Genomic DNA, 15232 nt, shown 5'->3' with positions numbered 1-15232 from the left:
GATTCTGTGAACTATAGTCCAAAAGGGTAAATTTACCCTGGTTGGAGGTCCTCAAACTCTCCAACATTTCACCAACAGACATTGGGATGTGTGTGGCCAAAAAACATCAGAATGTGCTCAAGATGGCAAAATTACTGAGCAAGAATAGACAAGAAAAATCATAAGAGATGGAAGAGACCTCAAGGGCCATCCAGTCCAGCCCCATTCTGCCATGCAGGAACACACATTCAAAGCAGCCCCAATAGATGGCCATCCAGTCTCTGTTTAAAAACCTCCAATGGAGGAGACTCCACCACACTCCAAGGGAGCATCTTCCACTGTCAAACAGCTCTTACTGTCAGGACATTCCTCCTAATGTTGAGGTGGAATCTCTTTTCCTGTAGTTTGAATCCATTGCCCTGGATATTAGAAGGTGTTTCAGCAGTTTTTTTGCTCAGCTGAGTCAAGGCAAGAATCTGCTCTCTTCTCTCCCCACTGTGAAGTTAAGTCTGCTTTTGCACTCTGAACTTGGTTTGCAGAAGTGAAAGTCAGCCGATGACCAAGGGAGAAAGTAGAAGGAGAGAGAAGCTGGGACATTTTTAAAAAGAGCTGAAAAAGTGGGACAACTGAGAATTAACTAGAAGTGGCTATGTTATTCCCCCCTTCACATGAGAAGCGTCTAAAAGGGGGAATTTGGAAAGTAGGAACCAAAAATGTAGTTTCAGGAGGGGGTAACACTAAAGATGAAGGCACTGCACCTTTCTCTGTGAAGGACAGAGATCACTCACATTGATCCCATCTTCCTGTTTAAAAGGAAAGCAATATTCAGTGGTAAAACCTCTTTCTTCTATCTTGCCTGTCACTATAGGCCATACAGCTCATAGTTCCATGTTCCAAGTCTCAAACAATCTGCTGTTTGTTTTTCTTGGCCCTGATTCAAAACCCAAGGACAAACTTTGCTGGAACCAAGTCCTGAGAATTCCTGTTAAGGTTGGTGGAAGGGTACCCTCTAGTGGCCCAAACCTTTCTTGTAATTCTTGTGAACCTTTCTTTAGCAAGAGTGGGAACTATTACAGAGGTATTTTATTAGCTGTAAAGAAAACTGTCTCTTAAAAGGCCCTTTCTAGATTCAGAAAAAACGCTGACCATTTTGGTTGCCCACCTGCAAACATATTCCAGCTAAGATCCATATTAAATTGTTGTGCCCCAAACAGGGAGCAGGAGAAGTTTAATTAAAGCAGAATAGAGTAGTACTTCCGATTCCCTTGATCTGCACACTGATGATGCAGCCTAGAATTGCACTGACAACTTAGGTCTGGAGGAGTTTCTTCTGTCTCCAGTGTACAGCCATTTCAAGCCTTCTCTTGAGGCCAGCCACCATCGAATACCTGGGTTTATCACATCTAAAAATTATCATCAGAACATTAGGAAAACATTAGGTATATGGAATTCTCAACATCTGGCAAAAGCAACATTGACACAAATTTAAAGTGGGACCATATTTACTGACATAGACCTTTATTTTGATAAAATTTGTAATTTTTTAAAAATCACTTGCTCCCAACTTTTCCCCATGCCTCAGAAAGTATGTTCTTGATCTTCATTTCTATATCTATTTACACCTTTAGCTATCACACAAAAGCTTAACCTATGTAGGAAATTGTCTTTCTGCTTGTGTACAACTTGACAAGCAATGAAATAACAACATGAAGCTTAAATGCAAATCTGTGAAATTTGTAACAGTAGACAACTGGCTGGGAGGGAGGAATAGGAGGAGTAAAATAGTAACATAGTTTACCAAAATTAATATCAGCAGCCACAAATTAGATTTACTAAGAACATCAACTGATTGAATTAAACAGTGTGTAAATGCTGGTGTGTAAAATGCCACACTGATTTAGCCTCCCCTGTTATGCTGCTACAACCTACATTACTTCAGTTATGCTGTATTTGCACTCTCACACACATTTGCTATCTTTGTGTAATTTGGTAATATGATAACCAGAGTGCTCACAATTGCTTGCAAATGTATATTTCAACCAAAACAAGGAGAAAGTCCTGCGAGGTGCTACTTGTCTATGGTTATCTGGGAAATCAAGAGCAGTATGTAACTAAAAAAAAAGAGACAAATTGATGGAGAAAACCCATTCACAGAGTATCTTTTCATAATGGCTAGGGGAAGCCAAATCAACCAAGATTAACAGAGAAGTGCCCCCTGCCCTTAGGGCAGATTTTGCCAGAACTGCAAATGGGCTTGTTTTCAGATTACTTGAAGATTTAACTAAACTGTAGAAGGATACTTGATAGCTTTTTTGACAAACCATTTTTTGGAGGATGAGAACCTGACTAGCAGTTGGACAGAGGCATAACATCTTGGAGACTCATCATCAGTCACAGAAGACAATACAATGGACTACAGTGGGTCAATGCTCTGGCTCAGTATGTCTCTATGTGTGTGGTTTATGCTTTTAAGTCATCTGTCGACTTATGACGACCCCATGAATTTCACAGGGTTTCCTTAGAGGTGGCTTTGCCAGTTTCTTCCTCTGAAATACAGCCTACAGCACCTAGTATTAATTGATGGTCTCTCATCCAAGTACTAACCAGAGCTGACCCTGCTTAGTTTCCAAGATCAGACAGGCAGCATTATATAGATTTAGACTATCAAACTGTTTAAAGCATTGTTCAGCAGCAGAACTAGTAAAGATTTTCAAAGACAGCTGTGTTTGTCACTTTCAGCATTTACTTCACAGAGATAGTACATTTTGAACTCCCAGGTACACACCAGGGCTTCAAATTCTACAAATGATTAGTTTTTCTTGCCTTAAAGTGGGAGAAGGAAACACACAGGCAGGCCCTCCAGATGTTACTGGACTACAATTCCCAGTAGTCCCTACCAATGGCCAATCTGGTTAAGGCTGCTGGGATTCGCAGTCCAACAATATCTGAACTGCTGCTGGATTCCCCGCCTTAAAAGCCTCAGATGGCACAAGATGAAATGGGACACCATACATGCAACACCCAGGTTGCAGTTAGCCCCAGAAGGACCATAATAGCAAATTTTATCAAGCTTCTGGCAGATTGTAGTACATTACTGCTGTAGTTATTCACAGCTCGGGCTCACCTTTTGCACACTACAGAGCAGGATTTGAAAGACCCTTGAAACATTATCTACTCCTAAATAGGACAATGCTAACCTGTCTCTGAAAGATAAGGAAGACCATGTCAAACAGACACACATTTCAAGGCTGAATCAAAACAGACAACCCCAAAGGAAAATGAAAATGGTCTGAAAATGATTTTAACCTTGTAGGGAATATTTGGTATTTCTTGCCAATATTTCAGCTGGGAGGAAAACTCCAGAATTTTCCCCAAAACCAGTACTCCTCCTGCTCCAAATTCTAAGGCTATAAATAAAACAAAACAAAAATCCCATAGCCTCTTTAGGGAAAGGATTCAGTTTGATGTCCTGTCGATTAGTCAAACATATCTTAGTGTACTAACAAACTAATATATATTTGTGTAAGGTGGTTTAAGGAAAGATTGATTTGGATGCAATTGCCTTTGTTTGAGCTATAAAGCACTAACCAAAAGGTTTCTTACCCTTTTGTTGTAGCAGATGTTCCTACTTACCAATGGAAAAGACAATGCACCTAGCTTTTTAAAGCTTATTAATTGAATATAGTTTCTGGACACCCTAAAAAACAGAACCACTCTACAAGAGAACTAGGTGCTACTGCCTCTAATTATAACTGCCTACTGCCAACATTATGTCCTCTGTTCGACAATAAAGATATATTTGATGGCTTTTAAAGAACAGACACCTACTTTTCTTTCCCTTATGCTGCTCTTCCTGGCCATTTCACATTTAGAGAATGTTACCAAAACTGGATGGGCCCAAGCAAGTTTTTAGGTGACCAACTCGAAAGCAAAAATTGAGTTTTGTAGTATAACACCCTGTGTTTAGATTTCTTTTTGTTGGAACCTCATACAGCATCTTTCTCCAACTCAGATCAAACAGATATCCTAATGAGTCTCTTTGGGATACCTCCCTGATTCTCTGGGATTAGAATTCTTCCTTGCAAAGAATGGACCAGCCTAAACTCATTCCATAAGAGACAAAAAAGAGCTTTAACTGGGCTTACTGATCCTATACTCTTTTGTCGAGACACTGAACTTTTCTCTGGGATTTTTAAAAGCACATGGGCTCACTGAAACAGTTTAGTAATCTTACCGCTTTCCACATTTCAGGTGAAATTATTTATTCCTGAATACTTTCTGGAAGTGTCACTTGGCAAAAAAAAAAAAAAAAGGGGGGGGATCCACAGATACCTCAACAAAGTTTTTTTGGGTTTTTTTCCCCTTTTAATCAATGAAACCTTCATTTCAATAAGGAGTTGAAGGTTTTGCTGCCAGCCTGGCCCCACCCCAACCCCTCCCACCAGGAAGTTCTGCTGCAGGACAAAACTGGAGCACACAAACCAAGGGAAGGAATCTGAAAAATGCTATCACTTTTTTTAGGTAGACGGCAGCCACCTCCCCGGACGAGCTCACCACTACCACCACGTGTGGTCACATCAACAGGCAAGCAAGTGGCATACAGCTCTCAAGCCCTACTAGGTGTTTTATTGTCCTGCCTACCCTTCTTGCTTTATGCTGACAAATACCTTATTTCTCTCTATAATAAAGCAAGTAATATTTCAGAGGGTCAGGCAGGGGCAGGCTCAAGACCTTTTCCCTCAGCAGGTTTACAGGAGGCTCGGGCTTCAGTTCAGGGATGTTTTTTTCCACCTCTTCCCTGCTCTCCTCCTCCAATTCCTCACAATTGTTATCATCAGAGGGGTTTGAAATCCGGCTGGCAAAGACCTCTTTGTCCAAGAAGACAATGGTTTCCATGCGACGGCGCCGGACACGGCGCCTCTTAAACCGGGGTGGGTTCCTGAGGCTGTTCCCATTTCTGCCTGCCATTTCCTGGTGGATCAGCTTTTTTATGGTGCTGCGGATGGTGATGCGGGCAAGGTCTTGAAGGCTGCGAACCATCACAGGGGCTGAAAAGGTAAAAGCAGAAAGTGGGACAAGTGCATCCTTGTCTGACGCAGAGAAAAGCAGATATTTGTTCACGTTGCAATCAGAAAAGGGGGGGGGGAGGCAGCTAGTCTAAGAGAAAATAACAACTTGCCAAGAAGTTTGTCAGGAAAAATGAGGTATACGCTTCACGCAAAGGCAAACAGGTGGTTAATCTCTGGGCCACCTTCCATTTCATTCTTAAGCAAGGCAGGTCACAGCAACATCTACTGTGTAATCAAGGCTATGTTATGTGACAGACACAACTGATGTGAGTCCCATGGCAGGCAACTAGCACTGTAGATAGGGTCACCATGTCCCGCTCCCCGGCAGGACAATCCTGCTTTTCAACCAGGGGGGGTGCCCCGTCCCAGTTCATTCCCGGACCTGGGATTGCCCTGGGTCCACTGCCACCGCTGGCACCAGTGGTGGCTGTGCTGGCTGTTGCGCCTTGCGCACGGCCGCTCCTGTGGCCTTTGTGCTGTGCTGTATGCAGCGCTGCTGCCGCCACCACCGTGGCCTTTGGCACAGGCCGGCAGCTTCCTGTTGCCCTGTGTGCACCTGCAGGGCGGCGTGCAGGGCTAAATAGGTGGAGTTTCTCCTCCTGGGGCTGGCTGGCCAATGGCTGCTGGCAGGGGGCGGGCTGTTGGAGCTCCAGTCTGCCCCCATTGGCCAGCCAGCCTCAAGAGGAGGAGCTCCTCCTCTGGTCCCTACGTGGGCTGGGCCAGGCCCAAGGAGGAGGAGGAGGAGGAGGAAGGTAGGAGGAAGGAGGAGGAGAGAGGAAGAGGAGGTAGCAGGAGGAGGAAGGAGGAAGAAGAAGAGTAGCAGGAGGAGGAAGAGGAGGAGGAAGAAGAAGAAGAAGAAGAAGAAGAAGAAGAAGAAGAAGAAGAAGAAGAAGAGTAGCAGCAGGAGAAGGAGGATTTCCATTCCATTTGTACAGGGCTGCTTTGTTTTAACAACAATAGTGGTGTGATGATGATGATGATATCAGTCAGTTTCTGAGGCATGCACTCACTGTTTCTGAAGGTGAGAGAGTGTGACTTTCCAAAGTGTATTTCTATGTATTTTCGGTGCTTTTAATGCTAAAAGGTCTGCCTTCTTTTAACAATGATAGTGATGATGACGATGGTGGTATTGATATCAGCAAGCCTCTGAGGCATGGCCAATTTAAGTTGCTCTTATTTTTACAAACTCATGCACAGTGAAGAAAAACCAAAGTACACTGACCAAGTACACACTTCTGAGAAGTATAATTGGTGCAAGACACCTGAAACCGAGGGCAAATCCACTTCTTGTTAAACCACCTTGACATGTTCAATATGCATAGCCATGTGAACCCATGTTCAGTGTGAAACCCAAAGAGTCTGGTTATGCAATAAGCCTCTGAAATATGCATGAAGCAATGTTAAAATAAAGCCATGTTCAATGCCCAAATGTGCTGTTTGGAATGGGGGGGGGGGGTTGGCCAGAAAGGGAAGTACATTTCTGTCATCTGTCTAGGAATAATGCCAAAATGTCCTCCATTTTGATCATGGCTAAGAAACATGCATCTATAATATCATTTTTTAAAAATCATCCAATTTTTTGTGTGTCCTCCATTTTAAAAAATGTGTCCTCCATTTGAAAATGTTGTCCTACATCTGTCCCAGTTTGGAGGTCCTGACTTATGGCAACCCTGACTGTAGATAACAGCAAAAAATTACTGGCTTTGAGGAATTTCTTATTATGCCTCCCATGGAGCATCCCAAAGATTGTGGCAATGAAAAACAGAGTAGTTATCTGTAAAAATGGTCAACTTACGCAAGTGAACAAGTTTTGACTTTCCTGAATCCGCATGGTTGGGCTGGATCAGAGGAGCAAAGGAAACAGCCAAGATCTTCTTAGTCTCCCAAGCTGAAGGGCCAGTTCGAGTTATCTTAGTCAGCTGTGTTTAAGGAACAAAAACAGAACGTGAAGCACGGCATGCCATGGAGGACAGCAGGAATAAGAGTATCCACTGTTAGCTTTAAAAGGTCAACCTTTTCTTTTTCTACCACACAACTTTGGAAATAGTAACTTTAATCTTAGAATCATAGAATCATAGCTCTACATAAATCTTGTAAACAAACACCTATTGGTTCATAGAGATTGTTATTGCTTTACAAAAAAAGTTGTCACAAAGCAGCAGAAAAAGGAGGGGACAAAGTCTGTAGGTCAGCTGTAGTAAATGGACAACTCCACAGTAAATGAACAGTGTAGACAAAACTTAAAAACAACCATCAGGAAAGGGCTGCCCAATATAGAAATAACGTAGTAATTTTGCAGTCACCTTGAGCTGTTTGGGATACCTTCAATTAGTGTTAATAAAACAGAAAAAAACCCCAGTACACACTAGGGGGGAAACCCTGGTCTATTGGGGTACAAGACAAAGAACATAAAAGAACATAAAACCCCGAGAAAATAAGAGGAGAAAAATCAACTAGCAGGGTATAGCCTATGAAGGCTTCTGTACTATTTAAATTTGTTTTTTTTTCAACACTATTCCTTTAAATAAGTAATTCTCATCTACTAAAATGATACTTAAATAATTAAGTATACATTAATATATATAAATAAGACTTTAAACAATTAGAACCCCCAGCTAACATGGCTAAATTTTATACAAGCAGTTAATGTTGCATAGTGCACTAGTGGAAGCTCTGTAAAATCTCAGACAAGCTGGTAATGAACAGGGTGGCTCCAGTCCCTTTCTCCTAGGCCAGTGGTTCCCACACTTACCACTATGATCCCCTTTTCATCTGTACATGCAGACATTACACTCCCATGCTTGATTTAGCATATAAATAATAATAATAATAATAATAATAATAATAATAATTTTATTTATATCTCCTGCTTCTTCCTTCGGATTAAATATTTTCTTTGTTTAGTGTGTGTATTCTTGTTTGCACATTCATATTTTAACATTTTATAAGGAAATAACAGTATTTGAATTTGAACAGTTTTATTTAAATAAATTCAATACTTATCACATGTGTAAATTTTACACACACTGTTTCACACACAATCATTCTCAGCTGTTTTTCCTTTGCCTCTGAGGGTGCCCAGCCAGAGCCAAGAGGTGTTGCTGGCCCCCTCCTCCCCCAGGGGCCATCATAGGTATTGCTTCTCCTTCAGCTGCTGTGCATCTAGGGCCCATTGGACTGAGTAGGTGTGTTGGCTGAAGCTCCAGCAGCATCTTGACCTGAGAACTAGGGCACTAATGGGACAGGTGGGGAAGAAGAAGTGGAAGCTCCACTAGAGGCCATAATCCAGCAAGCTTTCTCCTTCTCCTCCTTCTGGCAGAGATGGCTGCTCCAAATGCTTTCCTTGCCTTTCTCATCCCCTCCAGGACAGAAAAATCTGGGAAGAGGAGGAGCTGGGGATCACTCTCCAAGCTGGGGGGAGGGGGGAACCAGAGCCTCCAAGTCTCATGCCCCTCTTGAGCAACTTTCACCCCTCTCATCCTATTTCACAGTTTGAGAACCACTGTCCTAGGCCCTTTGCTTTGTTAACTATTTTCAACTCAGTTACCAGAGCTGCTACAAGCGTTTCCTCTTTTCAGGAAACAACAGTTTTCATGCCTAGAATAGTTGTTTTGCTTTCTCGATGGAAAAGCCAACTTTTTCAAGATGGTGCCACTTTAAAATATCTGTCTGTCTGTCTATTTCCGGCACCATCTTCAGTTTGACTTAATTACCATCCACTTCAGTGTATGTCATAGATTTTCTTCATTTACACACATCTGCACCTTGGAACAGCACAGAAGGTGCTCGTGGAAGCTCATGCCACAAAAGATCTAAGCCTTCATGTTTTTACAGCACTGTTTGAGTTTACAGAGTATTTCAAGACTTGAAGCAAAATTACAGGCAAAAGTACCCCAGTCCCACAAAGCTAACCTTTTCCTCCAGTGGCATGACGAGAATTCCACCAATTTTCAGCAAGTTCTTCATATAATCTTCATGCTCTCTCTGGACCCCAGCACCGCAGTACACACGGTCATATTGAGAGCAATCTGGGGAAATCTCCAAGCAATTGCCAGTGACGAAGGATGGCTCACAGAATTCAAACCTCAGAAGAAAAAAGGCTGCTTGTGCATGGTTTTGCATGGCTGCATAAATATTCAACAGGTGGAGTATTTCCCAACACATAAAAGATCTTATCACAATACACTGTTATAGCACCTTTGAGACTGAAAGATGCTTTAGCATAAACTTTCATAGACTTGGTCTACTTTCTCAGATTGGAGAAAGTAGACCAAATCTGCAAAAGCTTATGCTACTTCTTTTACGCAGGTGCTACAAGATACTTTCCACACTGATATTCTAGACTAACATGGTTATGTCTCTGAATTCTATATTTCACTTTAACTGTCATGGCAACATCCTGGATCCTGGGATTCAGGGTTTAAGAAAAGGCGTTTAGAATTGACAACCAGAGGACTTTTTATCCTCAATAAACCACAAACCTCAGAATTCTATGTGATGTTGCCATGGCAATTAAAGTGGAATACAGTGCTATATCTATATCAATATTTATATCTATAGATATATAGATACAGTGGGACTTAGTATCTCCTGGGGTTTGCTTTCAGGATCCCCTGTGAATACACCAATCCGTGAAAGCTCAAGCCCCATTAACTAAAATGGCATAGTAAAATTGTGTCTCTTATATATTATGGGGAAATAATAATAATAATAAATAATAAAATTTTTATTTATATCCCGCCCTTCCTGCGATCAGGGCGGCTTACAACAGAGATTAAAACAATCCATACAATACAAAAGATTAAAATACAAATACATCAGCCCTCCATTTAAAATAACAGGCATAAAAGCCCCATAGCCCAACCTCTTGGCCACGGAAGAGGAGGGAGGCCCACAGGATTTTAGTCGGGGAATGCCTGTTGGAACAGGAAGGTTTTCAGGTCCTTCCTGAATTGGGCCAGGGTGGTAGTCGAGCGGAGCTCAGTGGGCAGCGTATTCCAAAGGGCTGGGGCAGCCGTGGAGAATGTCCTCCGTGTGGTGGAGGCTAACCTAGCCCCAGGCACCTTCAGTAATTGCTGCCCAGACGTTCTGAGGGTGCGAGGCGGAATGTACGGGGAGAGGCGGTCCTTTAGGTATCCTGGGCCCAAGCCATTTAGGGCTTTATAGGTGATCACCAACACCTTATATTGAGCTCGGAAGCGGATAGGCAGCCAATGGAGGTCTTTCAAAACCGGTGTTATATGGCTGGTCCTGGGAGCACCAGTGACCAGCCGGGCTGCCATATTCTGCACCATTTGCAGCTTCCGAGTTTGGTATAAGGGTTGCCCCATGTAGAGTACATTGCAGAAATCCAGTCTCGAAGTTACCAGAGCATGTACAACAGTTTCTAGGTCCCTCTGGGCCAGGTATGGGCGCAGCTGGCGAATAAGCCGAAGCTGATAACAGGTGCTCTTGACCGTCGCATTCACCTGAGCTGTCAGGTGAAGCGACGAGTCAAGAAGCACCCCCAAACTGCGCACGGAGTCCTTCACAGGGAGTGTGACCCCGTTCAGGACAGGTGGAACCACCGCCATTCCTGGACCAGGAGAACCTATCACTAGTACCTCCGTTTTCTCTGGATTCAATTTGAGTCGGTTTTCCCTCATCCAGCCCATTACTGACTCTAGACAGGCCACGAGAGGAGAGACGCCATCCTCAGTCACTGCATCAGTCGGAGACATAGAGAAAATGATTTGGGTGTCATCAGCGTACTGATAACCCCGCGCCCCATGTCTCCGGATGATCTCTCCCAGCGGTTTCATGTAAATCATGGTTTGCTTATTGGAATTTATATATTTTTGGAATATTTTCAAGCCATGGATAAAAAATCCATGGATATGGAGGGCCGACTGTATATATATTGCCCCAGGGGAAGGCAATGGCAAACCTCCTCTGAATAAATCTTGCCAAGAAAATCCTATAACAGGTTCACCTTAGGTTTGCAGTAAGTCAGAAACGAATTGAAGGCACAGCATCAACAAAGAATAGTGCTATAACAGTGTAGTGTGATAAGATTCAAAGAGTGGACAAAACAGAGTCACACAACCGCACCCTTTATTTTGAGGCAAGTAAATTATACGGTTCATGAATTTTAATTACATATCTCAAAATGCTGAACCTTTAATAAACTTTGCCTCCTGGGACACATATGCACTCAAAAACTATTAAAACCTCTCCCAGAGAAGCTTGACAAGTATTTTCCAAGGCAATTAGAGGGAAAACGGATAAAATCTAGAATTGTCTGCTGACTGGCAGCAGTTCCCCCACCTCGCTAAGAGAAATCATGCCCTGGACAACACACTTCCTATCATGTATACTGGAGATACCATCCGCTGAACCACCTGCATCCATTTCACATGCTCTGCCACTGGATGACTGACTCTCCCTCCTTCTCACAGGGACCCATTTCACTGTTTTTCTTGGAAAAGCTGCCCCAACAGTAAAATATGTTTTGGTCTGCTGTGAGGATATCCCTCACCTCCTAAAATGGTCATTGAAATGCTAATGTTGATTTTTTTTTATTTCTTGAGGGATAAGGAAGTTCAAGATTTACTGTATATATAAGTAAAATATGTATAAGTCTAGAAATTTTAGTCAAAAAACTGACCCCCCAAAAAACCTGAGTCGACTCATCCACGGGTCAACGTAACTACTGTACTTTAACTCATTAAAAGGGAATCATACTCTGATGAAAGGCAAGAGTGTAATCTGTCCTGGAAGCACTGACCCCTCCTTTACTGTCTCATCCATCCAGCCTTTAGTCTGAGCACAAACAGTTATGCCTGTTGGCATTTTGTAAGGTTTTTTGGCACTGTTTTCCTTCCCTTCATCCTTTATACCCTTTATTCCATGCAACTAAGTTTTCCCTTGACTTATCTATGGGTCATATCAAAATCCATAGGTTTGGCCCCAAAATCTGCCCTCGACTTGTACATGTGGTCAATTTATAATTGAGTATATACAGTACATGCAGTAGAGAAGGAGATGATATGGCCCACCAGATGTGATTGAGTTCCAAGTCCTTGTGGTTCTACCCAACGTAGCCAGTTATCAAGAGAGTTTGAACTCCAACAGCATCTGAAGGACTGTAAGTTGCATATTCCTGTTATAAAGCCCCTCAGAGTACCATCACAGCAGCATTTTTGGAATGTGTCGATTTCTTATTTACCATAAACAAACAAATTAAAGCTTCTAGAGTAAAGTGAATGAGTTGCTTTGGTTTGGGGTAAGAGAGGAAGTGTCAGTGGCCAAGGGCCCTTTAACACTGCAGTTATAGTATTATGATTCCATCTGAATTGCTGTAGCAACATTCTACAGAATCCTAGGATTTGCCATTTAGAGAGGGGTCCAAGAACAAATCAAGCCTTCACCATTCTGAGAAACCCATGTTTACTTTTTTGCGATTCCCTTCTAAATGTTCAAACTGTCTGTTTAATGAGCTGCTCTAAAAATTTTCCCTGGTACTCTCTAGCTGCTCTAGAATTTTTTCTGGTCAGACTAACTGGGAAATAATTATTGGGATCCTCTTTTTTTCCCCTTTTGGCAGATTGGGACAACATTTGCCCTTCTCCAGTCTGCTGGGACTTCTCCTGTTTTCCAGTTCTCAAAGATTATTGTTGAAGTTGACTTGACAGCAGTTAACAACAACAATTCAGAATCACAGAAGCTTAGAGGTGAAAGGTAGGTCACCTAGTCCAACCTCCCAAGCTCTCACAAAAGATGCCCATCCAACCTCTATTTAAGGACTTCCAAAGGTGAGTACCCCCCACCCACCCAATGAGGTAGTCCATTCCATTGCCAAACAGTTCTTATAGTCAAGATCAGGGGTAGGCAACCTTTTTGAGCTGGGGGCCGGGTTCCTGTCCCTCGGACAACTGGGGGGCCGAAGCAAAAAAATAAATAATTTAATAATTTCAAAAAATTAAATAAATAAATAGAAAATAGAGAGTTATTCTAGCCCAGTGATGGCGAACCTTTTTGAAGCTGAGTGCCCAAACTCAAAGGTATCTCTTCACTGGGTGGCACTGGGTGCCAGGGGCGGGACTTCCTCCCTCTGGGGGCAAGGCTTCTGGGGAGGGGCATCTGCCCTCTGGGGAGCAGGACCTCTGCCTTCTGGGGTGGGACTTCCAGGTAAAAACCCAAGGCACACTCTCTCAGCCTCAGACTAGCAATAATAAATCCCCCTGATGAAATTTGCCAGGAAAACCACATAATATTTTCTGCTTAGGGTCACCATAAGTTGGAAGCAACTTGTAGGCACCATACACACACGTCACACTCTCTCAGCCTTCAGCAAACCCAAACCTCATGTGAAGAAAATCAGGGTTGCCCTAAGTTGGGAAAGACTTGAAAGCACACAAAAATAGAGGCAAGTCACACTCTCTCAGCCTCAGAGGATGCCATAGCAAAAAGGGAAAAATACTTATAAAGCCTTGTCAAGAAAACCCTTAGGTCACAGTAAGTCAGAAACAACCACAATCCTGCTCAAAATCGGGCATCTTTTGGACAGCCTCCTGGACAGAAAAGCCACATATAAACCAAATAAAATAAATAAAATACAAACAAATAAATAAATTCCTGTTGGTTATTCCCAACTAAGGAAAAAAAAACATTCAATCAATTGCTGAATGAATAGTGAATGAACAAGTAGGATTCCATCAATTCAGTGGCTCTAATGTAGGCTGCAACTACACTGTAGAAGTAACGTTGTTTGAGACCACCTTAACTGCCATGGCTCCATCCTATAGAATCCTGGGATTAGTAGTTCTATGAGGCACCAGCACTCTTTTGCAGAGAAGACCAAAGTAAAACTACAAATCCCAGGACTCCATAGGATGGAACTACAGCACTTAAAAATTGGTGTCACACTGGATTAGTTCTACAATGTAGAATAGAGGATGATAAAAAGGAACCAGCATAGTGGTTTTACCATCGGACAACTTTGTACACTGGGGTTCTCATCCCAGCTTGGTCATGGAAACCCACAGGCTCACACTCTCTCAGCCTCAAGGGATGGCAAGGGCAAACCTCCTCTAAAGTTAATGGCCAAGAAAACCCCACTTTAGGGTTGCCACATAGGTCAGAAAGGACTTGAAGGCACACAACTACATAACAACAACAACCCTACAGCTCCCCCTTGGACATAGTGGGGCACAGTCTGCCCCAATATATATATATATATATATATACGCACACACACACACACAAATACATACATACACACACATAGACATATGTATACCCAGCCACTATTTACACACACACATTTATACCCACCCACACACACACACACACTTATACACCCACACATCTCTTTATATATAACTCTCTCCAAGGAAACCCCATGAAACCCACTGAGAGACCTTGGGAAAATCACACTCTCTCAGCCTCAGAGGAAGACACTGGCAAACCTCCTTTGGAGAAACTCACCAAAAAACTTTGTGCCAGGATTGGAAATAGACTGAAGGTGTACAGCAGCAGCAGCAGCAACAACAACAACAACAACAACAACAACAACAACAACAACAACAACCCCCTCACCACCAACAGAGAGCTGGAGGGGGAGGAGAGTGGAGGCACACAACTACATAACAACAACAACCCTTTACAGCTCCCCCTTAGACTTAGTGTGCAGAGTCTGTCTCATATATACATACATACACACCTACTCACTCATATAAACATTCACACATTCATGCCCACCCACACATATATACACAGAAACACACATGCATACATCCACACCCATATATATATATATATATATATATCTCCCACACATACACATATATACATCAACACATCTATTTATATATAATACACACACTCTCACACACACATGCACACCCACCCACAGATATATACATATAGAAATAAACTGGAAACGACTTGCAGGCATACAACAACAAGCATTTTAAAAGCACAGAAGATACAGAGAGGCAGCATGGTTCAGTGGTTTGAGTTGTGTGCTTGGAGACCAGAGTTTGAAGCCCTGCTCATCCATGGAAACCCACTTGGTGCTCTTGGTCAAGCCACACTCTCTCAGCCTCAGGAGGAATCATGATAAACCTACTCTGAAAAACTTTGCCAAGGAAACTCCATGATAGGTTCACCTTAGAGATGCCATTGTCCGAAACGACTTGAAG

General features: G+C 42.7%; 1 protein-coding gene across 6 annotated transcripts in view; it reads right to left on the bottom strand.

The window, feature by feature from the left end:
• Positions 1 to 1480: 1480 nt before the first annotated feature.
• PCMTD2 (protein-L-isoaspartate (D-aspartate) O-methyltransferase domain containing 2) overlaps positions 1481 to 15232 on the bottom strand; it is a 30750-nt gene continuing 16998 nt past the window's right edge. For all 6 annotated transcript variants that reach the window (XM_089513603.1, XM_089513601.1, XM_089513600.1 and 3 more), the window contains 3 exons: positions 8961 to 9132; positions 6844 to 6967; positions 1481 to 5027 (listed from right to left, as the gene is read on the bottom strand). In XM_089513603.1, the coding sequence (XP_089369729.1) occupies positions 4648 to 5027; positions 6844 to 6967; positions 8961 to 9132 (676 nt within the window). In that variant the 3' untranslated portion in view covers positions 1481 to 4647. The remainder of the gene's footprint in view (positions 5028 to 6843; positions 6968 to 8960; positions 9133 to 15232) is intronic.

The sequence above is a fragment of the Sceloporus occidentalis genome, unplaced genomic scaffold (assembly GCF_023333645.1).
Source record: "Sceloporus occidentalis isolate IW3139 unplaced genomic scaffold, rSceOcc1.0.p SCAF_3, whole genome shotgun sequence".
NCBI lineage: Eukaryota > Metazoa > Chordata > Lepidosauria > Squamata > Phrynosomatidae > Sceloporus > Sceloporus occidentalis.
The sequence above is the reverse complement of the archived record's forward strand: the minus strand, read 5'-3'. Positions and strand labels throughout refer to the sequence as shown.